Source organism: Chanos chanos, chromosome 8 (genome assembly GCF_902362185.1).
Source record: "Chanos chanos chromosome 8, fChaCha1.1, whole genome shotgun sequence".
Lineage (NCBI taxonomy): Eukaryota > Metazoa > Chordata > Actinopteri > Gonorynchiformes > Chanidae > Chanos > Chanos chanos.
In genome coordinates, this window is record NC_044502.1 from 31,750,832 (window position 1) to 31,778,748 (window position 27,917).

Here is a 27,917-nt window from a genome sequence, read left to right on the forward strand (position 1 = left end):
TCATAACTGTGTTTCTTACATATGCATTACAATAAATAGCTTATTTCTTCAACAATACATACTGAGGCAGAGTGCCACTAAGCACAGTGATAAAAAGGTGGCCCTTACCGACTTTATAAAAGTATCCTGGCCAACACGCTGTCTAAATTGCCCTCTGTTTCTCTCTTATATACAAACACAGTGGTTGCTGGCTCGAATAACGCACAACAGCTGTCAATTAAGATAGAATTGCATAAATCAATCCACATTTGAGCAGGGGCGTGTGCTTACTGCTCATAAGTGTGGAACTCCTGGAGACTCCAAAAAAAAAGAAAGGCTAATTAAGTACCTATTTATATTTGCTCTTGTATGGTTGTGACCCTCAAGAAAATATATCATCCAAAATTTTTTTAACCCACGAAACATCAGCTTGGCCTTTACTAGGAGATTTTAAGATGTAAAACCTATACAAAAAAAATCAGCTGTAAAGATCACTAGTTACTTTTTTTCCCATGCTATCTGCAGCCAGATTTTATGCTAAATGTAAATGGTGCATTTTTAGACAATGAAAAAGAGGTGTCCAAGACCAGATTACTAAAAGGAGAGGGGGATTAAGAGGGGCAAAGACTATCCAGCTGTTCAGGGTTTAAGTACTTCACTACCTCCTTTATACCATCTTCACAGCTTCTGCTCTTGGTAAATTCCTTTTGCTTATCCTCCTCCTCCTCTTTGAACTTCTTCCAAGTTTCTGTGTGTAACAAAGGAAGGAAAACAGACACAATCAAAAAGCCATCTTTTTGTTCGTTTGGTCCGGTACTCTAGGAGCCCAGGTTGTCAAGTATGTGGACAATCTTACTGAGAACGACCAGGCTCTCGACATCACTTTATGAAAAGGAAATTAAACAACATATCTTCAAATTATATGAGGGAGAAATTCAATTTCCTTTTCTTATTCCTCCATATCTAGAACTATGGAGGGCCCAAAGTGCCAAAATAGGACAAAGAGGGCCAAATTAACAACGCATGAATAAAAATAAAAATAGATGAAAGGGCCAAAAAAAAAAAAATTAAAAGAAAAGGTGTCAGTCCAAGAAGCTATAGACTGAATAAACAAGTGAAACAATTCATTACTTAATTAATATAAGCCACAAGTATGCATCTAGAAACAGACCTGCTAAAATTCTGAACTCCTTTTCAAATGTTTTTATTATTTTACATATTTATTCAAATTTCATTCATTTATTTTTGTTAACGAGTACTCTGGCTTCTCAATACAGAACTGTTAAGAACACCAAATGCTCAAGGCGCTCAGTAATCATTCTCACTTATCTCTAGGATCAGAGAGAAAGTATTCTCTGAGAAATGATTTACCCTTTGACAATTTCAAAATACAGTGCTCCAGTTTAAGAACTACAGATCATGTGTGGTTATATAATGGTTGAGAGAATACAAATGGCCTGACACACTGCTAATGTAGCAAGATGAGGCAATTAACACTTTCATTTAATATATAAAAAATGACTGCTCAGTCTGAGTCAGCCTTTACTATGCTGCGTAAGTTTACAGGATCAGTCTTAAGGAAGAAATTAATATAGTAATTAATTACATTTCAAGGGAAACAACAACTTTAGGCAGGAAATTTAAAAAAAACCCATTTATTATAGGTTTAACCATAGCTCTCTAAAAAGGAATAAGAAAAATATAGGAAATGTTATAGGTCTTACCCTCGTCTAGTGTAGTGAGTAGAATATAATTCTCAGGATTCTCCATGAGGTCTTTTTTCTGTATGTCTCCTGACTCCATCAGATGTAAAACTCCTATTAAGATGAAAGAGTTTATGTCCTTCTAATGGTAAAAAAATAATGTGCTGAAAATTTTAACGTGATTAAAGATCACATCTATTCAAACCGATGTGCACATAAAGTAATATTTTTTTGTGTGTTAACATAAAGCACTCTTTATCATTTTCCCTTTCGACTGTCCCCTCCTGCATAAATCCGGTGGTACTCCACAGTTCTGGGGAGGAAGACTAAATTAATATACATTTCAGAAACCTTTTATTGTAACCATGAACCCCACTCTGCTGTTTCTGCCTTTGGGGAAAGTAAAAAATAAAATGAGGCGAAAATCTAAAAATGCATAAAGTTTTTTTCCTTTTTATCCCTGTTCTCCTTATTTCATGAATCATATTCTCCATCCTTCTGTGTTCATTCCTATCATCATATTGGTAACAAACACTCAGTGGTGCTAAAGGGATCAGATTTTGTTTAAAGCCTCTAATAATAAAACATTACTTTCACAGCTAATTTACAATTTTAACATGCAAACTGGATCCACCATTACAATGAAGCAGAGAGTAAAAAAACGACACACTGACAAGCCAGCAAAATTGATAATTTGTTAAAATTAACAATATGATGAGGAGCAGAGATGCCCAATGGGGTTTGGACTTCGCACCCATTCATACAAAATGCAGTGGAATCTGGACAGGGAATGAGATTTTGGCGTGAACACGCTCATGTCAAAAAAGTTTATGGCCAATAGTATCACACTACATGTCCACAAGACCATTTTGCATGGCAATGAAAAATGTTTATGTTCCCACAAGACACTAAATCATTGACATGAATTAAGGATTGAATTCCCACTCTACAATAAAATGCTGGCCGCAAATTAAAGATCTCATTCCTAAACCCATGGAAACAGGATATGTAAAGCATGGCCATGAGATTGGTGCTTGTGACTGTCTCTACTGTACTTTGGCCACAATATAACTTTGATATCTCTTCTGGATTTCCACAGAAATACCTACAGGAGAGGAAAACGGGATGAGAGCCAGAGGGATTAGCCTCGGGCAAATAATTAATGTTAATGTTGGCCTAGCTAGACACAGATGTATACCACTTTCTTATCATTCGCCCACGAGCTTTAAGACTCGCAGTCATTACCTCCAACTGTCTTCCAAATCTGAAACTCGACTTTTGCTGCTCCTTGTCTTTCAATGGCAATCATTCTTACTTTATCTTCAGAGTGCTCTGTTGACGGTGGCTCAACTTTATAAACCAAGAGGCTGTTGTTGTCTTGTCCCAGGTAGCACTCTGTTCTGTTGCTCTCGGCTTTAAGCTCTGCGAGAGAGGGAAAAAAGAAAGACGAAGAAGGAAATCTGTCCATCAACAATACATTCGTCAGTAATGAGGATTCTGCTGAACTGGCTTTCATTAATGTTGTTGTGTTCTTTCTTTCCAGAGTTTCCTCTATATTCTTCAGCCCTACAAAGGATCAAGGGCATCAAGTTCTATTTGAAATTTTGAATGTTAAATTACTCACAAAATATGATATACTGCAGGGGAAATAGGGTTGGCTGTCTAACATGCAAACTAGTGGCCGCTGTGTAATGATTTGCAAATGTTTAACCTCCTGTCTGGAGCATATTCATCTGCTCAGTTCTTGGACTCAACACAAAACCTTGAGCTCCATAAACATGCACGTTTATTGAAAAGTGGGAAAGGAATAGCTTTAATATAAACCTACTTTGGAGCTGTCAGATCAAACCACACGGTGGCCACTAGCTGGAGAAAAAAAAATGTGCATAGGGGTGATTTGCACCAGGTCAACTATTCAGGGTGATCTACCTGTCAGTGACCAATTTTGATGGAGACAGTCCGAATAATGGCTCATTTGAACCTAATTTACCTCCTTCACAATATTACAAATGCAGACTCCTTCAGTTCATTTTTCGCTGCTGCTGGTGACATACAGCCCAAATCCAGTCCTGTAGGGCCAAAAGCCTGCTGCTTTTTGTTCTCACCTCTTAATTAGAGGCTGATATTCACCTGGAAAACAGGTGAGTGCACTCGTCAGCCAATCAGAGACCATATGTAGTTGGTTAATAAGAAAAGCAGCAGGAATTTGGCCTTCCAGGATTGGATTTAGACACTTTTGATATATAGTAAATCAACATTACACGTGAAAGCCTACAGAAGTTCAAAATAAAGGCTGAAATGAATTATAGATTTGACTCTAATTAAAATCAAGATGGCCGTCATACACATTTAAAATTCAACTGGTTTCTCTAGTTTGAAAAACAAAATAGTAAAAATGTTGGGCAATTTCTTCATTTTTCATTCTATTCCCAGTGAAAAATGTAGGGACAACCAAACCTGCAACCACAATGGGGATTATATAAAACTGACAGAGGGTCCCCAAGTCTTTGCTGAAGTTAGTTATAACTCTCATTTCGACTGAAGACTTTTAAATTTCCACTAATGTAGAAATATCTTGTGAGACGCCTAGAAATGTCTTCAAAGATGTGATGATGCCGATAAATACACACAACACTGAAACGAATCAAGTCTCCACACGCATTGTGGAAAGGAATAAATTCAAGCTGGTAAATTTATTAAGAAGACCGTGAAGGCCTGTACATTATGGGCAACTAGACAGACACCACTGAGTTGTACGAGATACCAAAATCAAGTCTAATAAGTGAAAACAGAATAGGCTGCACTTACAAATGAACAAAGGTATAAACACAAAGCGGACATTTTGACCCTTGCTGGTACTGATGGGCTAAAGGCGATCTCTTCAGAACATTAGAGGTAACTTGTTGCTGTTAACAAAAATTAATGAAATGAAACTTTGGGTGAAAACAACAACAACAACGACAACAACAACAAAAACAAAATCTGAGAGAATCAAAAACAAAATCTGAGAGAATCAAAACCCATTCACATGTTGATAAAAGGAATGATGCTACTGTTCTTAGACCAGCTGTGTTCTATCTGTTGGCAGCGAAAATACTACTACTCACAAATAGTTTCTGAGGTTAAACCCTAACAACCTAGAGTACAGATGGGTCTTGACGAGCTACAGCTCTGAAAAGAACTGCTCATTTTAAACACTGCGATAAATCTCAGCCTGTATCTCATTAAATTACAAAAATCATGCGCTTTAAGTTTATAAGGCCCCGACAAAGGGAGAAGTCTTCACTCAACTCTCAACTCATCAGCTAGCTGTGCAACTACATCCTAGAGAACTACAATAAATTTGTAATTAGATGTATAAATGTCGTTGAATTAGGCTTTAAATCAGAGCCGGTCCATTCATTTGCCTACGATGGCCACTTAAGACAACCGATACTGACCACTCAATTCTATACACTGTTAATCAGGTACCCTGGTGTACTGTATTCAAAATGTTGAAACGATGACACTTGCGGCATAGTGACACAATCTGGATTAAAGTAGTATTCAGGCTACATATTTGTGAGCCAGCCAATTCACTGGCCTCCTGGTGGTCCGCAAATCAGACGTTACCAAACACTGCCCCAGCAACTAATCAACTTAATATTTTTCTGTATTATTTTCGCAGTCAACACTGAGTAGAATGTAACGAATGTGGAGTAGGTCTGTGTTTGTATCTGTAGTGTGAGAGCAGCCCACGCTCCTGTCTGTCACCAAAAGCAACAAGTTCCGGAACTGACGGTGGTGATGAAGAGCAAAGCCGTAAACAAACGCACATATTATTTAATCTCTGACTGACTGGTAGCAACCAGTTCTTGAACTGGAAATACTGGCAAGGAACGCATCAGTGAACCAACAAGTTGAACAAACGAGATATACACACTTGCCACCTACTGGCCAGCAGTAACAGCTATTCAACTGTTCGGAAGCTGCGGTGAGGAACGAACCAGGGAAAAAATTGAGTAAGTGAGTTGTGTGAATGAATGAGTTGAATGACTGTGATAAACAAAAGAGCTGATCTGACATGACAAACAAACAAGTTTAATGAGTGAGCTGTACACATTTGCTACCTACTTTCCAGCAACAAAGCAACCAGGTCTTTCCTGAGCTCAAAGTTTCACAGTTACATCAGTTCTGTCTGCGACCCCCTAGTTAATATTGCAATTATGAATGGATTCTAAAGCAAAAAAAAGCTAAGGCCATCAGCTATGATATACAGTTACGATCTTTGATTGCATTACATTCTGTTATTATTATATTATTATGTTAAGAGTAACTAGTGTTATTTTTAATTCAAGTCTGTTGTATTTGTATAGCGCTTTTTACTGCAGACATAATGAACAAGCAGTTTTACGAGACTCTAGAGCAAAGACTCTCCATGGGGAAGCTTCATTTCCAGCATGAAATACCCCATATAAAAAAAAAAAAACTGCATTGACTTTTTAGCATCAGGAGTTTATATTCAGCTGATTAAAGACTCTGTGATAACTCCCTCACATGTTAGCTTTGTTTAGCAGAGAAATAAATCGCTTGATGAATATATAGTAGTAGTAGTTGATAATGTTAAATTAACGTTAAATTAAAATGTCCTAAATTTAAGATCAGTTGACTAAAAAAAAAAAAAAAAAAAAAGGAGAGCCCTAAGGGAGTTTTGGGGAAAATGAATAGTAAAGTTGCCCTGACTTGCTCCTCTTTCCTCTCCTCCCTCCCTCTCTCTGCCCCAACCCCTCTGGCTGGGTACTGTCCTGCTGCATCACATACGTGATTCATTCTTCACAGTTATACATTCCCCATTCCAACCATATGTTCTGTACAAAAACATGAAGCGAAATTCTAAACATGTCCTGAAAAACAAACGTGTTTGCATATCTAAGCAGGAATACAGGTATCTATACATGAGTGAGTGTGCTTACGTGCTTTCAGATGTTTTTGTCTTGGCTCCAATTCCATTTGTCCTCAGACATCCAAACCAGAGAGCTTTCATAGCAAAAGAGAGCCAAATGGTAATCTACAATGGAGCCACTTCCTCTCATCCCCCAGACGTGTGTCAGAAGGGCTTTTCCTTAGTAAACATGGCTTTGCACAAAATGTCAATACAGCATCTGAACACCACAACCTGGTGTTGATGTTTGGATTTTAAAACCACTTGGTTATATTAGGACATAATGACAGTATGCTTGAATGGCTTTGGCACAAAGCTCTGGCCACGGCCAAGTGTGACAGGACTAATGCCCAGGAATGCCACATAACATAGCCCCAGGCTGTGTGGCCTACGTGCCGAATGCTTTTGAGCTGATCGTCCAATTTACTGTTAACACAGGTAATGTTCTTGCTCTTCTAATATACACATCAGTGCAGTTACAGAACAGGAAGGATTGTTTTTATAATTTTGGCTGCTGAACCGTCAGATGACTGTTTGAATGCAGCTTAAGTCAGTCTACAAGCTAAATTAATCAGAAAGTGGGTGTAATGCCTGCTTACTGTGAGGTTTCTCTGGGCCATCTCAAACAATAGTGGAGCTTTTCCACCAGATACACAGACTGTACTTTACATATGTCCTCTCAAGTTCTGCTGTGTATAAACATTTTAATTTTTCATCTCAGAATGATTTGCCAAAGCATGTCATCATGTGCCTTTTGGCCTATTGTGGATTTTTTTTTTTCTTTTTCAAAATTGTTAGCGTATTTAATAAGAATGGGGGGTGATCTACATTTTTTGCTTGACACTGATTGCTGATTTTCTAGCAATAGGATTTTCTAGCAATGCCATTATCAGTACTGTGGATGGATGAACTGTTTCTAAATATCCGATAAAAAAAATTCGTACGGGCACGAAACATTGTGAAATTCTATCGAACTGATAGATGACTGGTTTATTTTACTGCAGCAAAAGACAAATGTGGCTCAGGTGGCGAGTGTCTATATCTCATTAGTTAAACGTGTTGTTTCAATGATTAGTCACTGATTTGTTCACAGTATCAGATTTATTAAGGTTGATCAAACAACTTGAAATATTGATCAGAAATTGGCCAACGGTGATCGGTGCCTGATCAGTCTGTCATAATAACCAAATTGCTTGCTTCCTGTCCATCTTGTTAGCCAACATTAGTTAACTCTGTCGCTCGCTGTGCTTGGCGGTACTACATGCGGCCATCCTCTACAGCAATGGCAGTGACAACATCACAGCTCACATGTCCTTAAAACTGTGTAGCTATACAACATAACTACATAAACACATATTTCTGCAGTTACTCATTATATTTGTGCTCATGGTACATTTTAAGAGAAATCAACGACTGCAGACGTTGCAGATGTATAAAGCATAGTTCACCTGTCTGTTCCTAAAATTAGCATGTGTGAAACTAATTTGTAAATACCTAGTTATTACAGAAACTCAGACTGTTGTGCTATAGGTTTGTATGCTGCTTTTAAAGCCTGCATGCACAGATTGCAGACTGTTAGTTTAATGACTGGACACGCTATACATATCTATGTTAAGGAATTTCCATTTTGTTACCTGGTATAATACTACCTGGACATATCTTACAGCACTTCCCCTCTACTTTCACCGGGTGCTGACAAGGATACTCGCTGGGACATTTGATGCGCCGACACTCCTGTAGCCCGTCTCTGCAGGTGCAGAAGATGCACTCCAGAACTTTGCCCAGAACTGGGTGCCACACGTCGCCGTGAGAATAGGTCCTACCACCATACAGACAAGCTGTGAGAGAAGAACACTGTTATTTTAACCTAAAAGTCCTTGCTTATAGCCAGAAATTAATTCAATTAAATTGACAAACTAATTAAAAAGCCCTGGGGAAGCTAGCTATCATTGTCACTGCTACTGTAAAACTGATGCATATATATAAGCAAATTAAATGAGTAACACACTATATGTGGGGCTTATATTTCCATAGTTCAGTTCAGCCCTCACCTCTTTGGTGTTTACGCTGCAAAAGAATCTTCACTGTAGTCTCTGCAGCTCCATTGAGGTGAAGCGTCTGTAGATTCAAACTTCGCGATGAGCCCCTCATAGTAGACGGTGTTGCACGGACTGGCCGTCCCCTTAGCTGCTCTCCAGCACAGTGGTCCAGAGAATGCCTCTTTATGAGGGTAAACGTACAGTCAGTCAGATGGGGTTGATTTGTGTGTTATGTGATCTTACAGAACCCTAAGAAGACTAGAAAAAATTATTTCCTGAATTTGATTGGCAGTAGATGCATATGGAACAGCACATACTGAAGAATACAATTACTCTTTGGAACAGTTCAGCAAAGCTGTATATCTTATGCATTACCTACAATGACAAGGGTACTAAAAATGATCATGCATCATCTTTCTTAAAAAAATAAAATATTCAATCAATAAAAAAGTACTTACAACCCCTCGGTTTAACTGTTGTCCTCCATCCCCAAGCGATGCCAAGTTTAAATCAATGGAACCTTCTGGCAATTGAAAGAACATGAATCAAAAGGTCTTTTGCAGTAATGCGCTAGTTGATCTGAATGATTTGGCCATTAACAATAACATGGAAAATCACCTCTACATGCCAAGCAGCAAGTGTCTGGAACGGAAACTGGTGAAGAGCACGTAATCTTCTGACAGGTTTTCAAGGCACAGAAAATGTTTCCGTTCTTGAAAAAGAAGTGAGGGGAGAAGTGAAAGGCATAATATGTAAAATGCTTTTAAAACACTGTACAAGCACAACTAAAGTGTGTGAGTATAACTCACAGAGCAAGTGCACATCACACACTGATTTTCTTGTCTGGATGGGAAGAGCTCGTGGTTGGCAAAGGTCTCCCCTGTTTGGTATATGCTCCCATTATATTTACACGTCTTCACTGGCGCCCTCAAACCAGCGGGGGTTCTGTACTCATCTGAAGATGAGAGAAAAGTATACTGTACCCCATAAATATTCAAGCAAATGAATAGTATTCTGGAGATAAAACTGTGATCACATCTGGTTAAACCCTCTCTTTAAAACACTGTGCGAAACAGGGCAATCAGAAGTTGTAAGCACAGGAGCAAATCTGTCGAAAGTTTCAGCAGCAGTGAAATAATGACAGGATATCTTAAAGTTAGTAATAGCAGTTAATAAACAGCCAGATCTTTGGAAAGCCATCTCCTTCAACTTAGAGATCCTAATTGACTATTACAGTGCATGTTAGCAGAATACTGAATCTCAGTAACACAATCTCTCATGAAACATGCTGCTTTGCTAATTATGTCACGGTCTGAGAGTTTACCTGCACAACGAGGGCAGCACTGCTGCGAGTCTGTCACTGGATTTTCACATCGCAGCACTGGGCACTTTATGGTGTTACATTTCACATGACCTGACTAGGAAAAGTTACAAGGTTTACTTAAAAGAAGATGTCATAATCTCGCTAACATGGAGGCAGTCGGACCGAGAGGCTACTGACGCTCACAGTAAAGGGCCTGATAAATAGCCAAACTTTATAAAGTCAGCTATGAAAATAAAGAATATCGATAAAACTCTTCAAATGTCACTTTGTAAAACTAGTGGTTCTGAGACAAATTGTTAATGTGAAATAAAACTGTTCATTCTGCCAAGAAGATATAAAAAGCCTCAGTTTGAGTTTAAGAGTTCCCTGTGCGCCATGACTGTCAACATTTGTCAGCTGAAGTAGCCTAGTTGAACTCAAACGTACTTCAGTGCAAGCGCAGCGCATGCAGAACATGAATCCAAAAGGTTCCAAATAGGGATGCCAGCTATCTCCTGGACTGTATGTCTTCTCTTTGAAAGTACAGAGTACGCCAGACACTGCATAAAAGACATTAGATTGAAGAAAAAAAAAATTCACAAGCAGGAACATTTCCCCCACCTCCAGATTCGCTCATGTGCCTCAATGAAATTAGATTTAACACCATGTGAACTGGAATTTTTATCTTAAGAAAACTTGAGTAATCAATACACTTATGTAAAAATTTAACTCTTCGTGGATTACATAGTAATGAAACACTTCTACTGCCGTATTTAATGCATTTATAACACATATGGTGAGTTTACAGTTCAAAGCGGTACTAAACACGTAGTGAATAACCACACAGAGACACACAGTGTGTTTCTGCAGCATCCATCGATAATATATAATGTCTCGATATAGAATGTACGAAACGAAAATCCCCAGCAATTACCCATGCAAATTTCTTATTATATATCATTTCACTTACTTTTCCGTGCTCTTACCCCTTCCGTTTCACAGCTGACGAACCATCGTATGATGAAAAAAATGAAAACGTGTCTGAAATAGTGCATTATGGTCTCATATACAAAAAAGTCAGGATAACAGTTCTCCAAATATTTGCCTGTTGCGGGGTACCCTAACTTCAACAGCGTCCCACAAACCAATGCGAAACGCAACATGAAGTCCTTGAATTTTATCCAATGCGCCACCTACAGGAAAACTTTAAATCCTTTTTACTTATTAAAAAAAAAAATTGAAGGAAAAACGAACGATTTTCACAGCATATTCTCTTCATCAGTGCGTGATACATATATGCAAATGCATTTACATTTGGATTTTATAAGTGGCATTATAATGCTGTGGATGTGAGAGAGGTATTACGAAAAAGCAAGTTTGCTCTCTGCACACCAGTTTGTCACAAGTGTGCTCACTAAACGTTGAAACTGAAAAAACATTTGAGCAAACTCTTCCCGCGACGAGAGGTCACTAATGCTGCCCACAGTGCTGGTTGGAACTCGTAAGAGTTAAATAATTAAATAAATTACATTAAATAAATTACAATTTTGACATAAATTCTTGTTTCTTTAGTTCAACTTTATTCAAACACATTCAAACTACTAAACATACTGACTTTTCCCAATATACTTAAATATATTTCATTAGTGAACTGGTTTTATTAAGGCTGTAGCTTTAATGGAAATCCATTTCAGGATTTCAATTTTCCATTAACTTTTTTTCAAATGAAAGATGGATAAGCAATTTGCACGCCGTTTATTTTGATTTTTGGTCTGTGGTCATCTCGGTCTCTATTTGGGTGGCATGTTCCACTGTTTTTGAATAAACCATTTTGTATTTATTCTTCATGTCTAAGAGTAAGTTCATTGCCTCTTCATATTCTTTCTTGCACACAGCTTTGCGTTTCAGAACTTTGTCTGGAAGGAGAGACAAACACAACAATTTTGTGAGACACTGGTTTGTGTAATGATACATCCTGAAGGAAACAGCTTAATGTTGTCTGCGACAATTTATGGAGTCTGATATGCGATGTTTTTAGTAAAGAAGATATGATGGAAGCCCTTAAAACCCTCCATGGATCACGCTCTCAGTTCGGCACACCACAGGCTAACAAGTGATCTGTTAAGAGATGAGATAATGATGGAACAGCTGCAGTGCCTAAAAGAGCACCTCTCGATAAACAAACACTAATCCACACACACTTCCCACACTTTCCCGCCAGATACCACTTCAGACGGCTGCAAACAGTTTCTGACGACGGAATTCGGAATTACTGGGTAGTAATGCGGGAAATTTAGACAATATTTATTAAAAGTGAAATTTATGTAATATTCATTTAGTCAGAGGAACAATGTAACGTTCAGTAGTTGAAAGAAACAGTTCTTCTCTTAATTTCTTCTCTGTTTCTTGAGAGTGATCTGAGATTCCCAACTGTTCATGATAAGGAAGTGTTTCCCTGACGGTTCTGCAATGGCAGTCAAAGCTCTTTACACACCACTGAGCCAGTATTGTGGGAAAATATCATTTCTCAATCACATGACAAAACTTTACAATTACCAGATTCAATATTATTTAGATTTAGATATGTTACCCTACACTACTGAACTTTACCTTTGTTTGAACCCATAAGAAACCCTAACAAATCTAGCTGGTAGATGTAGTATAGCTTTAATAGGACAAACAGACTTAAAACAGTTTTTCCAATTTAAACCTGGTACTGATATTTGATTAAACTTATTAAAAGCTGATAAGTTACTGCAAAGTAAGGACTCCATGTGAAAATACTATGTGAAGATTGTGTGAAGAGAATTAAGACAAGACATTCAAAGCATTTCTTGAATGCAAGCTTCAGACATGGCCCGTTCTGTGTGTGCGTGTGGAACATTACCATTACCATACTAAATCCTGTGATATAACAAAGAGGTAAGCCATACCTAAAGAAACTTCATGTACTGTTTTCCTTTCCTTCATTTTGGTCAGCATTTCCTCAGCTTTCTCTCCTTTCAGCCTTCTTGGTTTCACAGCTGGTAGGTTTCCAGTCTATCAATAAAAGGAAAAACTGCTTTAATTTGGGTGAACTCCCTGAACTCAAATCAGGAATACAGTGCTATTATGTTGTTTTGTGAAAGAATGACTGACAATTTTTCACCTTTTTCTCCTTTTCTACGTATGACTGCTGAAAGTGATCGACTTTGGAATCTTTATACACAAGGAGATTTTTGAGAGCTTGTTCCAAAGCTCTAACTGTATGTTGAATCCCTGTCAAAAATATTAAAATATTTTGACATAACAATTTTAGCACTACATTTTTGAACATGATAAAATATTTCCACGTCCCTCCCCAAACATGATGAGCTCTTACCTACGGGAATCAAAATATCAGGATTTTTTGCATCTAACAGAACTTCATAATCTTCAAACTTCTCTGGATAGACATTTGTCTCCAGGTTCACTGTTTTTCCAGGTGTTTCTGTTTTCTCAGATTTTACATGGTCCTCTGATTCATTTAGACCATTTACCTGGAAACAATTAAATAAAACAATGGGTACAAGTCTTAAATTCTTTAATTAATTCTTTATTAGGACCTTGTGCAGGAACTCAGTGGTTATCTAAATCCAAGCTTCAGGATGTGTAAAATGTGTGTAGGTGCAGGTGTAATGAAATTACCTCAGTCATAAAAAATGACTTCTCGGTTTCGTAGGTCTCGGTAAGGTTGTGTGTATTTGTTCCATAAGGCGTATCAAATTCTTGAGTATTTACTGTCCTTTTTTTTTCTTCAAAGCTGGTTTGTGAGAAAAAGTCCAAAACATCATGTGGCTGGCACTCCAATGGCAGGGGACTCATTTCTTCAACATTTCTCTCCAAACATGGCTTTTGTTCATTCAAGGGTAAAGCGTGAAGAGTTTGAAAGTCCCATGGTACTTTTGACACCTTTGAAATTTTAGTTTCAACCTGAGAAAAAACAGGGAACAAAAATGTTCTATAAATGTAATGTAATCTAAACTGATTTTCACAAAGCCATATTTTAAGAGCATTCAGAGATACAATGTGGCTATGCCACCTTCCATCTTGGATTGACACCGAGCATGACGGGTGGTTTCACAGGTTCTGCTGTCTTGCTGCGTTTCAATTTAATACCCAAATTGTCTTGAAGAAAATAGGTCAACATCGGTGGGTCACCTGTGCCAAGAAATAACAAACAGAAAACACCTATAATAATAAACCATAAAGATCCTATACACAAATAAGACAAATATACATATGGAATATCCAGTTTATAATAGAGAGATAGAATGTGTAAAAAGGGAGGTGGGCAGTCTAATGTCAGGTCTATGAGATTACAGTCCTGGTGACAGAAGGGGAACCTACCGCTCCTCTGTGTTGTCAGAGGATTAGAGTGAATCACAAGCTCATCCAGCATTGGGAACATCGCCACAGCCATCAAGGCTTCTTCTTCAGCAATCTAGCGAAAAGGAAAAAACAAAACAACAACAACAACAACAAAAACCAAATAAAGACAACTGTTGTTTACCTATGGTAAAATATCAAAGATAACCCCTGAAAATGAACATACCTCATTGTCGGCAAGATTCAGGAAACGAAGCTCTGGGAACGGCACACAGAAATCGTCTGACCACTCGCCTCTGTCCTTTGTATCAGAATATGGTGTGAGTTTTTTAAGATACACGTCATCTTCCTGTAGTAACAAAAATGTGTCAAAACAATGGTAACAGAAAGTTGACCAGGGATAACTCAAAGGAAGTGATTAATAACACCTGTGCCCAAGCATACGTCTAGTCACATGAGGTGCTGAGTTCACAACCAAGTCCTCATAAGATCAGTGACTTGAAGTCACTCCTATTAAACCATACAGCAAACCAGCTTTGACTGTGCATCCTAAAAAAATGTACTGTTCTGTCCTCTCAACATGTGACATTAGTATGAACACACAAAACAGACCGTTGTTACTGTACATAAAGAAATCAATGGCGTCACAAAGCAGAATATAGCTACAGAAAAAGGCAACGCTACATCTTTGAGTTTTTATTTTCTCGCATACAAGCCATTTTTCCCAACACAATATGGTGAATATGGTTTAGATTAACATTTTCAATCAGTGGTATTTCAGTACAGATGTATTGATTACTGAAAGACTCCTCATAGCTGATGTAAGCTGCGTGGGACTAGAGATACTACAATCCAAAAAATTTTTATACAAATTTAATGAACATGATCTTAAGCTGTTACGTGTTTAAAAGCGGGAGAGGGTGCGCCCAAAAAACACACTTTTTAAGAGCGATTTTAATAGATTTTATTTATACAATATGGGACAAAAATATGCCAGCAGCAGGCAACATATGGTTCCTTTGTTCTTTTGTAGGCTAAACATTATTCCTGAAACTGGAAACTTCAGTTACTGCAATAACAGAATGATGAGCATAACAGATCCAAATTCAAGTTTCTTTGTTTGAAAAATGCAACTAAAGGTCAGATGTTCCTTGCTGCGTGTAAAAGGCTGCTCTAAAAATGTTAAATTTGAATTATGAATCCAAAAAGCTTAAGCTCAAATATATAAAATAAGGTGCAGGTGGTGTAGGAGGGATCCCGTTTCTCTTAAGTTTACTATATCTCTTTTCAAATACAAATTATGAGACAGTACAGACTCATGCCCGTTTTTTGAAAATGCTGGAAACCTCAGTGTCATGCAGGCGAACCAAATGCCCATTAGACTTAACCCTATGTTTTATTGTTCTATATCTATTATATATATATATTTTATTTTTATAGATTACATACATTACACTGGGGGAGGAGGATCAACAGTGTGTATGTGTGTGTGTGTGTGTGTGTGTTCAACAACTCTGTGAATAGCTACAGCTAGCAATACGATCTAGCAACAAAGCAAATTCAGTAATACATTTACGATATAAATCCTCTCCCCCTAATTGCTGGGGTTAAGCTGAAATGGCCTGGGTGGCCCGACAGCCAAGACTTAGTCATGCCTCTGTCTGCAATTATGAAAATTCATATCCACATCAGAGCTTACCTGTTTAGTGCTTTGGACAGACACCAGCTGTTGGTCCTGTGGAGAACCATGGTTGGCTGCATAAAACAGAAAAGAATTAAATACCTCCAGGGATGAGTATTTTCTTTCTTTCTTTTTTTTTTTAACATGAATAAGACTAACCATTCCTCCTGATGACTTCTTTTGGTGTCTTCAGCGTCTCTGAGGCGAAGGTTCTTTCATTATGCTCTTCACCAGAGGTCTGGACCTTCTGTGAGAGTCCCAGTTCTATAAATGGGACCTCAGAGATGCAGTTTTGCTGCAAGTTTAAATGCTGGAGACTACAACACAAGAAATGCAAATGAAGTTCAGAACACACTCCCTTGAGCAATCCCATAACAGTGCTTATAACTAATGTTAGGGGATAATAGTCCACACTTGCCTCCTTAGACCGGCAAGGCTAAGAAAAACACCAGGGGATGATAATCTGTTGTCATCAAGCATTAGCACTTCAAGGCTTTGAAACAGCAAGCAATCCGGCGGTGCCCTGTTGATTAGAGCCTTTGATTTAAACAACACTACCGTTACAGAAACATAATAAGCGTGTTTGCCAGTGGCACTGTCTCCAAAAAGGAAGATCAGGAGCCTGCCAAAGGCTGATGTAATGTATAAGCACCCCTAATTAGCAGCTGTTACTGCAAAATTATGCCATTATTAAGTTCAATGCGATTTTATGTACAAAGGCATTCCCTTTGTAGTATTGGCTAAACCCTGGCTTTCTTTTCCTTACTGCAAAAACCCGTGACCTTTCCTTTTTTATTTAAACCATTTAAACCATAAACTTTCATGTTAAGATGGAGCTTGGGTCACTCTCAAAGAGAACTAATTTAAACTTTGCTCATAATACATTGGGACATCCAAAGTTAGGCTAAGCGTGCCTGCTACCGAGCAGGTTTCTTAAGTCAGATTTGAAGCTGTGGTAATTCAAGGGGATATCAATCAACATCCCTTCATGAAACTGGATTTCCAGGTAAGTTACCTGAATAAGACTAAATTTCGCAGAGTATATCTGTTCCTCTTCTTCATGAAGTACTTCCCCCAGGTGTGTTAAATTAAGCATGGAACAATCCATCAAGAGGGTAGATCCCCAGGAGGGGGCCTGGCTACTGCTGGTGTACATTAACCTGCATTGACCCCCCCCCCCCCCCTCCCAACCTCAAATGGCCTGCAATAACACACCACCCACTGTGCTCCACACAACTTTATTGGGCACCAGCTGGCAATGGCACATGCCAGTGTATACACCATGATTCCATTTTGAAAAGCAGTGGTGTTTTACAACCATTTCATAAAACTGATATTGTCTCAATAAGAGCAATCGCTTTCATTTTACCTCGTGGCTAATTTGTGATTGTTTTTCTGTTTGATGTATTATTAACGGGAAGAGAAACAAACAGTCTTTAACAGTGTTGGTAAGTATAAAAAGAAACAATATTTACATCTCATCAGGACCGGCCTGAGGTGCAGCCATATTGGGAGGAAGAGCGTACAATTCATTTCCCGTGAGGTGCAGCACTTTTAGTGAAGGAAGAAGACCAACTGACAACAGAGCTTCATTTGATATGTTGTTGTAGGATAAATCCAACACCTGTAAGTGATAAAAGATTTAATGGGTTATTAACTGGTGGTTTAGGGGCACGTTCCGCAGAAAATAAGAAAAACAGCGTCACCTCCGACTCAGATTTGGTTTCCTTGGGGATGCAAGATAAAAGTCAGACAAGCTCTTTGTTCTTTATCACTCTGTATTGCAGCTACTCAACCTGCATCAGTCTTGTATCAGTCTAACAACACTTTTGCCTTTTTGTGGATTTAATTTCACGGTCCTTGACCTGCATGTTCCCAGTCACACTCAGACAGCTGACAAGTGACAGTTAACACTTGTTTTCTCTTTTCTTATCACTATTCGTAATTGGTTTTGTTTAAATCGTTTAATATTGTTACAAATATTTCACTTGTTTTCAGAGTTATGTCTTGGTATCACCTGGATATTGCCTGAACTCAGCAGATTACACTCCTTTAGGACCTTTCTGAACGATGTCAAATCTGATCATTTATCTAAATTTATTATTACACCTGTGATTTAATAATAACAGTAATTTTACTAACAGTTAGAGAGAACTATTCCCACACTGGTTACATAACAAATGTATGCGTTTAAAATTAGAATGTGAAAATTTTCACATATATTTCATATGTGTGTATTTATGTATTTCACAGATTGAAAACTTCATAAATGGAGGTTTACCTCTAACTGAAGAAGGTCTCCAGCATGGACGTCTAAAGAATGGAGGCGGTTGAGAGACAGGTCCAGCTCTCTCAATGCTGGAAACCTCTTAAAAGGCTCTGGAAACATGAAACATGTCTAATACATATTATGAAACTGTAAAGTGAAGATACCAGTAAGCAAGCTAAAATTAAGATCTTCTCTTGCCGAACAGTTTATTGATTAACATTAACTATTATATCAGCTATTTAAATACTACCTAAGGTCAAATAATTGTCTGATGCATTGATGTAGACAACATTGCCAAACTGCTCCAGATCCTCCAGCTTAGCCTGAGAAAAGAGAGCAATAAGATGGCAAACTAGAAATCAGATTAATGAAGCTTCAGTGTCTAGTTTTTTTTTTTGACAAGACGCAAAAAAAGAATTTAAATCACATAACCTACATACTTTGGATATTTCTAGGGGGTAATTAAGGTCAAATCTATCATGCACCGGTTGTTCTTGTCTTGAAGCATTATAAAATCACAATTTTGATGACAGTTCAGCATCAGAAGGATTTTGGTGTATAAAATGGAACTTAAACTATAAGAAAGGTTTTGTGTGTCGGTGCAAGGAACCTACTGAGGACAACCTTCTCTCACTGATGTCAATGGAGCACAGATCAGAAGGCTTGTCTACGCAATGCAAAGATATCTGTAATGCAGAGTGACAGAATTTTGAGTTGTATGAAAAATAAAGAAGAGAGATCAAAAATGTTCGACAACGTTATGACACACTCTCCTCTTCCCAGTAAGGTAGCATTTCTAACTTACACACACCACATAAGTTACATAATTCAAAAGAAGACGAGACTTTTAGTCTTACCAAGAAGGGTCCATCTAATATGTTACCAGTGATCTCTGATTTCCTGTCGGATTTGCTTTTTTCACAATCGGATTGAACAGTTGGTCTTGCGCAACGACGTCTCCCTGATTTTTTACTCCGCAATTTCCTGTACTTCTCCTCCATTACTTTTCCGCGGGCAACTAGCCAGTGTCCAGCGGCTTCAAGACACAGAGAAATACTGAATTAGGCTATATCGCTCAGTTTAATTAATATAGGCGTGTTAACTGATGCTATGAGACCATTAGATCGTAATTTTAACATTAGGAACAATAACAAAATTTCTACCTTCTTTTCTCTGATGAAGAAGTGGTCGGATTGGGAAACAATCTGTAGGATAACTTGCCCCATTGTCTAATTTGTAGAGTGTCGATTCGGCCATGTAACTTACTCAAACAGCGGGACATATCAAACATCAGCGAGATATCTATACAGACCAAATGTGTACAAGGTTTCCTAGCGACAAATGCGAAGAGCCTTTCGGGAGTTGTAGTCTGACATATAATCTGTCATCGTTTTTCGAAAACCTTTGGTCAGGCGATTTAACGAATTCAGTGCCAGTGCACGAGTGGCTGATGTCCTTCTTGTAATTTTTGTTGCTGTTCCAGGGTGAGGTGCGTTAATTAGTCGTTAACTTGAGTACGCTTAAAGGTAAAATCCGGTTGTAAATCTACGTCCGATTTAAAACTACATTTCCCAGCGCGTGCAAAACTCAAAAGTACGTGTCCATACGTCGTTTCTTCATTTGCCTATTTTGACTTCACCACCAGGATTCAATAGCTATTCCAAAGAGCATACAGGAATCTCTTTTGTAATTAACCCAAACGGTGCTTGCAAGGTAGTACTCTCGAAATTCATTCATTTTGCTCCTAACTGTGAGTGATGACACAGCTGTTCTTTGATCGTGGCATTTGTTTATCGTAACAGTGTTTTAAAGCTATTTGCAATGCGATGAAGTAGGCTATACACTTCTATAGAAGAGTGCCTTTTGAGTTATTCTTTATGCGGAGGATACGAAGCTATGGTAAAACTAAAACGATGAACCCGGTAAATTACTCAGAATCTTTTGAAAGTGTTATAAATAGACTGGCATCTGCTGGCAGTTTAGTCGCACAACACTCACTTTTGTACGAGACTGATTTAACACAATTTTTCCTCAACACATTAAATAACTGTAAATTAAACTGTGTTGCAGTGCTTGTGCACAATGTTTAAGAACAATCCCAGAGGAAAGTAAGCTGATCTATGCGTATAGAACTGTCCCACTCTGTGTTAATTTGTAGCCTATAAAGCAGTGCAAGCAACCTTTGGAAATTGTGTAACGAAAATAAACGTCACATGATAATACTTTAAAGCGATATGGTGCGGAGGCGCCGTGGTAGTCCTACTTTGAGCTTGGAGATACGTTTAGTTCACGTGCAGTTGAACTCAAGTCTGCAAGAAAACAAAGTCCGACTGTTCATGTTCTGAGTATCAAAAATGAATCCTGCGTTTCCGTTAGATAGGCTACACTTTGCAGCGGCAGAAATTACCGCTGCAAAATTATTGCCGCCACTGCTTCAGAATTTTATGAAATATGTCATAAAGTCGCAATTACACGACTCTCCAGAGAGCTTTTAATTTGAAACGTCGGATACAGGTGGAGACACGTGGCGACAATCGGTCGAGGCGAGAAGGAGAGAGAAAGAGGAGGAAAAGAAAGAGAGGAGAGTGACATTACAATAAAGAGTCACGTTAACGTCAGCGAACTCAGTGAATCATAAGATCGTTAACATTACTTCAATAAACGTCAGTAAAATAATTGCGAACCATGTTTAGATAAACTAAATATTAAAATATTCTTGATTGCATTTTCAGACAATGGCGTTGCCAGAAATGTATTTCGGCAAAAGTGAGCGGGCACGCCTATCACTTATGGTCCATCACTAGCTTACACAATGTTTATAACCTAATGCTGAACTGAATGACAGATCAGACACCCCGGTATCGCAACTGTAGCTACTCAGTAACCAAGCTAGTCCAATCTTTCGTTCTTTGTTTGCACCGAAACGGAATATGTAATAAACCACGAAATAGGTTACTGCCGCATTTTTATTCACCAAGCACAGTTTAATCAGAAGTAGCGTGAAACACATACTTTGTCACAACAAACGCACAGTATAATGCTGTCACAACTCTAACTATTCCAACTATTTAATGCAAATTAACGCGTAAACTTCGCATCAAATATTTTAAGTCGCATAAGAAATTTAAGGTTCAAGGTTTTGAAGGGAAAGAAATACCTCCTGGTTCTAAGATATGTTACGTTTGTGGTGGCTACTACAATATTTTAATGTTCTTACTGGTTGCCTGATCAAATATTTGTGATGTGAGAGAATTATCTAACTTTACTCATTCTCAAATGTAACCTTATTTACCTCTGGGCGACTTTCCCTCTCACAGGGTCTTTGAGCTCTTCTTTAAAATACAATACAAATTTAGTGGTCTCTGCCAGGCTGCAAACTTTGCCACTAAGGCATATATACAGTGCCCTCTGTAAGTAGTGGGTCAGGTATAATTTATGAATAAACAGATGTCAGTAAATATGTTCCAAAGTTTGTTTTGCAGTCAAGTTTCACTTTATTTCATATCATTATTATTCATATTATTATTTCATATATTTATATTTTTTAATTACCTATTGACATTCACTCCAAGCCCCCACCCCGCAGCTGAAAAAATCCCAGAGGAAACACTGGAATCATTTATGTATGTATGTATGTATTTAATCATTTATTTATTCTAGTATCTATTTATTTGTTTCTTTTGTAGGAAAAACATAAAAACATGGCCACTGAAATATCAAGGTTCTGCTCCCTGCACCAACCTGCAAAAACAACACTGTTCAAACAGGAGTCGAAAAATGGTGTGACATACAGAATCCCCGCGCTAATCTATATAGATCAGACGTTCTTAGCCTTTGCTGAAAAGCGCACCAGTCCATGTGACTCTGATGCAGACATTCTGGTAATGAGAAGGGGAACATTTCAGGATGGCTCTATTCAGGTGATTGTTCATTTATTTACTGCAGTAGGGTTATGACAAAGCGACATAATGTGGATACTGTATCATGTTTATCTAACATTACAGCTGTCATTACACTACATTGCTTCATTTTGTTTCCTTTCATGTACAATATGTTCTGCAATGACAGTAAAAACATCCTTATCCTTGTCCTTATTTTAGAGAACTGAGAGGTAGTTCACAAAGCAAAAGTCAGCAAGACTGAATTAATCAATTATCATTAAGCAGCTATCTAACATAAAAGTTAGATAATAATTTCGATGCTATTTTCTGAGCTCATTGCTAAAACATTGCTATGAAAATGAAATCACAATGATCAGAGTGAAGGATAAAAAAAAAATTCGTCAAAATTCAAATGGACAGCCAGTTAGGCAAAAAAAGGCAAAATCCACGTAAAGAAGACATTAAATAAATGATTGGGGACGCAGTTTTGAAGGTTAATGACAGATATGTATCGTTGCTCAGATAAGATGAAGCCTGAGGTAGTTGTAATTAAATGGCAATAGCTACCTGTCTTCTCATATTAGCGTCAGTGTCGTGCCAGCGCTATCTATAAGAAATTATGTCTCTTCCTCTTCTAACTCCTTCTGCAAAGAAACAGTTTAGCATGCTTAGCTTTTAGTTGCATACTCAAGCTTTGGCTCAGCTAAATACTCTTCTAATCCCTAGCATTTTATTTTAGTGGTCATCCACTGAGGAGTTAACTTCAGCTCAGCTATCAGGCCATCGCACAATGAATCCATGCCCAGTCTACGAAAATGCCTCCAAGACTCTCTTTCTGTTCTTTGTCTGCATTCCTGGCCACGTCTCAGAGCACCACCAGATTTGCACAGGTAAAAACCAAGCTCGGCTGTGTTATATCACCAGCAGCGATAAAGGCCTGACCTGGAGCCCATTAACTGACTTGACAAAGAGCGTGATTGGTGAAGAGATTACAAAGTGGGCCACTTTTGCAGTTGGACCAGGTCATGGTACGCAGATGATGAACGGAAGGTTGATCATCCCAGCGTATGCTTATTACATACATAAGCGTTGTCCGCTCGCTCGTTTCCCACTCTGTGTGAAGTCCCATGCCTTTGTGTTCTACAGTGATGATCATGGTAACACATGGCATTTTGGGGAGAAAGTTCAGGAAGAGTCTTGTGAATGCGAAATGGCTGAGATCATCGACTCTGAGGGAAGGAGTCACCTGTACTGCAACGCTCGTAGCACGAAAGGTCACCGAGTGGAAGCTTTTAGCAAAAACAGTGGAGTAGATTTTTGCAAATCTCATTTTGCTCAGAAGCTGGTGGAACCACGTCACGGTTGCCAAGGAAGCGTTTTAAGCTTTCCTGTGCAGAAATGGGGAGACAATGATCAAAGTGAGAGGTACAGAGTTTGCCCTACATCATCTGATTCATCAAACACGCAGACTTGGCTGCTGTACGTCCATCCCACTAACAAGAAGAAGAGAAGAGACCTTGGAGTTTACTTGAACAAGTCCCCTTTGCATACAACTGGTTGGGAACAACCTTGGATCATTCATCAAGGTCCCAGTGGATACTCAGATGTGGCTCAGGATGAGAAGGGACTCTTTGCTTGCCTTATGGAATGTGGAGTAGAGAGTGAGCTTGAAGAGATAGCCTTTGCTCATTTCCATTTTAATGACATGATGGAAGCTTTTTGATGAGGTTTAAAAGGCTGTATAGAAAGCTCTAATCCCAGTTAAATCTTAAAGCTGGATAGTATTTTCTTTTCTATTGAGACCACAAAAATATGAAATGGTCTGTCATGAACTGTCAAGTTGAAAAGGAACATTCCTCTCAGAAATATAGCTTGAATTGAGAAGAATGCAAGTAAGTCTATGAATCCAATGAAGCATGACAGTTACCTTAGTGACAGCAAAGCAAGAGAGGACAACATTACAAAGAGTGTGTGTTCAATTACATACATTTTTATTTTTTGTTGGACTCACATTGTGAGCTTTGAGAAAAATGACTTTACAAATTTATTTGAGTGTACCTCAGCAAGTCTATGAGTTCTCACTCGCTCACTCTCTAATGATCTAATGGGCATTGTGCTTGACATCTAAGCTGCTTAACCTAATTAGGGTCGCAGTGGGTTTAAGTTTAAGTTAAATTTCAGTACTGTGAACAGTGAATTTGTCCTCTGCATTTAACCCATCCAACACACCAGTAGTAAACACACACCAGACACAGGAGCAGTGGGCAGCCTTCCTTGGTGAGCGCCCGGGGAGCATTGGGGTTAAGTGCCTTGCTCAAGGGCACACAGCCGTGGATGTTGGGCCTGGGAATTGAACCGGCAACCCTCCAGTCACAGGCCCAGTTCTCTAACCTTTAGACCACGGCTGGAGTCTGGAGCCTACCTGAGGCTATCCCAGCATTCACTGGGCGAAAGGTGGGGAAACTCCCTGGACAGGTCACCAGTCCATCGCCGGGCAAGTCTATGAGTTTATCTTGGGAAATGCTCTTTGCATGAATGGCTCCTCCACCAGTGTCAGGTTAGAGTGCAATGTTCTGCTTCAAACAAAATTATTCAGGTTTAACCACTAATTGAATAATGGAGATTGGTTTACCAAAGGGGCCAAATCCATTGCAAATGAATACATAAAAAATCTTAGCTGCTACTGCTGGTGGATCTGTCAATCCACTCCCATACATGTATAGAGCCATCTGTAGCAGCTGATAGGACAGTCTTTGGTCGCCATGGATGCCACACATGAGTAGTAACCACCGTAGAGGTGTTATCAGTCTTTTCTTCACCCATCATGGTATGACCACAGTGTGCAAAAATGGGCTCAAACACCTGGAATTCTTTGGTCCAAGCATTGGTGTTATAGATCTGCACTGTTCCATCAAATCCTGTGAAGGAATAATTGTGGATTAACTCACACATTGACTTTGTTTAATGGATTTTTCTTGCTTGCTGATCTGCATAGTATTATCCACTTCAATTCAACATGCAAAAATTATCCTCTGTAATCTGACGAATTGTCATATCAAAGCTTGAATTCATGGCTTAGTAAGTTCATTAAAATTACTGAATTATTCATTCATTCAGAAATTTCAATTACCCATCATTAAAAGTTTATCAAAGGCACTGCAAATCAGAAATGCTTCTCACCTGACACAGCTATCGCACCATCAAATGCAGGAGCCCACGTCACGGTCATGGAGTCATTGCTGTGGGCATTGTGCTTGACATTAAGCTTGGCACAACTGATTATGCCAGCCAAGTCTCTGAAATCAGATATGACAACCTGACCAGACGAGGAGAGTCTTGCCACAGAGCAAGAGGTAGGGTCTGATGGGGACTGGTCCATCTTCAGTGCAAAACACCACTCCGAGCTGCTCTTCTCCTCTCTCAGGGTGTATCGATTGGTACTGGGATCTCGAGTGTCGCTAACATACAAAACGCCATTGCTTGCACAGATGAGAAATACGTTAGGGCTTAAAAACTGCAGCCCGCTGACAGCTTCAGATGAATCAGTTCCTATGAAAGAAACGAAAGTAAAAAGTTATATCTAGGTGCCCAGCTGCATCTTATTGGAGGGTACCTGTAAGTTTAAGGTTCGTATTTTCATTACCCACTGAGTGAAGGACTCTCCTTGATGTTAGGTCTGTCAGCTGAACGTTTTTGATCTGAGATCCATGGAGTATTGAAGGGTCCTCGGTCAAACCCGGAGCCATTTTACTGCCTCGGGCTGATGTGTCCACTGGGTCTATGAACCCCATCTTCTTAATTACATCTGTGCTTTCAAAATATGAAAATAACATCAATTCAAAATAAAATGTGTGCATTACATGATAATGTTCTAATTATTTAATAAGCTTTATATCACTTGCGAGAGACTACAAGAGCACTCAGAAGAGTCAATTTCACATAATTACCCTGCAAGGTTTTCATTTATTAGTAGTCTCGAAACATCATTTAAACCTTCAAGTACACCAAATCAGGATGAAATGGCCAAGTTCAGGTGAGGTAAAAACACAGTGCATTCTTCTGCTAAGCAGATCCATTGGCATAAAAGATCAAACCATGCAAAGAATTTTCTTTGGTTCATTATATAATCTTTAGCAAATATACAAAGACACTAGGATTAACACATTATGACTGTACTTGCCAAAATTATGACTGAAAGAACAGCACAGGTTACTCACCACTGTCATCTCCTCCAATATCCCAGATGTTCAGTCTTGAGCTTAAATTTCCACTGGTAACTACATATCTGTCAGGAAGAGATAGTATCATTCCACACTGGCCAAATCATCTGCGTTAACATGGCACTACTCTACCTGTTATTACAATAAGTTTTAAATTGAGTACATGGAGTAAAGAATTGAGCTCTCTTTGCCCTCCACCCATATAATCCACAAGTGTCACGTAGCAAATTTTGTCACTTAATAATGTAGTAATGTAATAGTGAAGAGCAGACAATTACCTTGTTCCTGGAATATATTTCAGGCACTCAATTGGTTCTTCGGAAAAGCCTCCGTGGTCCACTTTAAAGTCGCGCTCTGGACAGAGACCCTACAAAACAAAGCAGGAAATGAGCATAAAAATAGCTAAACATACACTTAGAAGCCATAATATATTATTTTTAACGGTAGTTGCAATGACAGCTGAAGCAAAAGATTAATGTTCTGATGGAAAACTGACGAAAGTTATTTAAAGAGTCTTCGACATTCACCTCACAATTTCCAGCAAAGAGTTTAAGTGGTAAGATCAGCTCCAGGATTTCGTTCTTGACTGAGCCATAGCCCGCAACACAGATACCTGTAAACAAGAGAAACGGTAACATTGAAGTATTTATTTACTTACAAATGAAGGACATTGTTTGAAAATCTATGAAAACCTGTTATCTACTTTTCTCGCCCGTCCACTCAATTACTTTCGTGGAATGCTCAAGTTGAAATACATGGAGCGCCTCGTATCTGAAATGAGGATAGAGATATGATGACAACCTTGGTTGCAGCTAACTAGTTCAATATATTCAATACATTTGAGTGTATTCAGTGCAAGTGAATGGCAATTCACTTGGATGAACTGCACGCGACAAATGGACTACTCACGCGTTTATGGACTCGAAAAACCAGTCGTCCTCCTCATCCAGGGAAAGATCCATGGTTAAACTCCAGACATTAAGTTAGAAATTAGTAAATTAAACATAAAACATTATCATTCTTTTTTTCCGATTCGGAACCCTAAAATTTACTATTTACAATAAATTTGTGCACATAGCATCGTCCCTCTCTTTTACTTCAACTATGGCTTTTATTGTTAGTATGGAACCATAGTTAAGTGCATTACCGCCACCAACTGGAGTGGAGGACTAGATTGTGGCGTTCAGATAGCGAAGGTTTATCACGTCAAGTCGACACGAAAATGATAATATTGTTACATTACCGCAGAGAAAGGGAGGGAGAGGGAGGGAGGGAGAGAGAGAGAGAGAGAGAGAGAGAGAGAGAGAGAGAGAGAGAGAGACCCTGTGTTTGAATATTACTGATCAAACTAATCATCTGGTATATTAAATTATACTGTGCAGCTGGTGGACCTCGAGAACTGCAGGAGGCCCTAGGCTGTTTGAAAACCTTGGCTAAATCCCAGCAAGCTTTCAGAAGAACATATTCCATTGTTCCCAGATGTTCTTAATGTCCAAAACCCCCTGTGTTATGTTTCTGAGTCATATTTAATGTGTGAATTCCTCCTTCCTGCTGTCACCTCTGTGCCCTTTTTA

The 27,917-nt window shown here is 38.7% G+C and overlaps 4 protein-coding genes across 4 annotated transcripts; 1 reads left to right on the forward strand and 3 right to left on the reverse strand.

Annotated features, from left to right (window-relative positions):
• Nucleotides 1–590: 590 nt before the first annotated feature.
• On the reverse strand, nucleotides 591–11,000 carry chrdl2 (chordin-like 2). The gene is made up of 11 exons (XM_030782656.1): nucleotides 10,916–11,000; nucleotides 10,393–10,505; nucleotides 9,967–10,060; nucleotides 9,452–9,597; nucleotides 9,261–9,354; nucleotides 9,101–9,165; nucleotides 8,655–8,823; nucleotides 8,253–8,441; nucleotides 2,928–3,104; nucleotides 1,704–1,796; nucleotides 591–727 (listed from the first exon to the last, which is right to left on the reverse strand). Exons 1-11 carry the CDS (start codon nucleotides 10,998–11,000, stop codon nucleotides 591–593), a joined length of 1,362 nt encoding a protein of 453 aa, XP_030638516.1.
• Nucleotides 11,001–11,700: 700 nt separating this feature from the next.
• Nucleotides 11,701–19,499, reverse strand: xrra1 (X-ray radiation resistance associated 1). The gene is made up of 17 exons (XM_030783099.1): nucleotides 19,406–19,499; nucleotides 19,100–19,278; nucleotides 18,857–18,928; nucleotides 18,493–18,565; nucleotides 18,255–18,352; nucleotides 17,449–17,597; nucleotides 16,392–16,496; nucleotides 16,205–16,290; nucleotides 14,834–14,841; nucleotides 14,519–14,593; nucleotides 14,314–14,407; nucleotides 14,006–14,124; nucleotides 13,612–13,896; nucleotides 13,307–13,463; nucleotides 13,094–13,203; nucleotides 12,879–12,984; nucleotides 11,701–11,861 (listed from the first exon to the last, which is right to left on the reverse strand). Exons 1-17 carry the CDS (start codon nucleotides 19,497–19,499, stop codon nucleotides 11,701–11,703), a joined length of 1,971 nt encoding a protein of 656 aa, XP_030638959.1.
• A 379-nt stretch (nucleotides 19,500–19,878) lies between these two features.
• LOC115818831 (sialidase-3-like) lies at nucleotides 19,879–24,283 on the forward strand. The gene is made up of 3 exons (XM_030782323.1): nucleotides 19,879–19,955; nucleotides 21,929–22,162; nucleotides 22,863–24,283. Exons 2-3 carry the CDS (start codon nucleotides 21,944–21,946, stop codon nucleotides 23,844–23,846), a joined length of 1,203 nt encoding a protein of 400 aa, XP_030638183.1. The 5' UTR covers nucleotides 19,879–19,955; nucleotides 21,929–21,943; the 3' UTR covers nucleotides 23,847–24,283.
• A 238-nt stretch (nucleotides 24,284–24,521) lies between these two features.
• On the reverse strand, nucleotides 24,522–27,305 carry wdr73 (WD repeat domain 73). The gene is made up of 8 exons (XM_030782324.1): nucleotides 27,253–27,305; nucleotides 27,047–27,114; nucleotides 26,871–26,956; nucleotides 26,622–26,710; nucleotides 26,341–26,408; nucleotides 25,767–25,928; nucleotides 25,304–25,672; nucleotides 24,522–25,041 (listed from the first exon to the last, which is right to left on the reverse strand). Exons 1-8 carry the CDS (start codon nucleotides 27,303–27,305, stop codon nucleotides 24,797–24,799), a joined length of 1,140 nt encoding a protein of 379 aa, XP_030638184.1. The 3' UTR covers nucleotides 24,522–24,796.
• Between the last annotated feature and the right edge of the window lie 612 nt (nucleotides 27,306–27,917).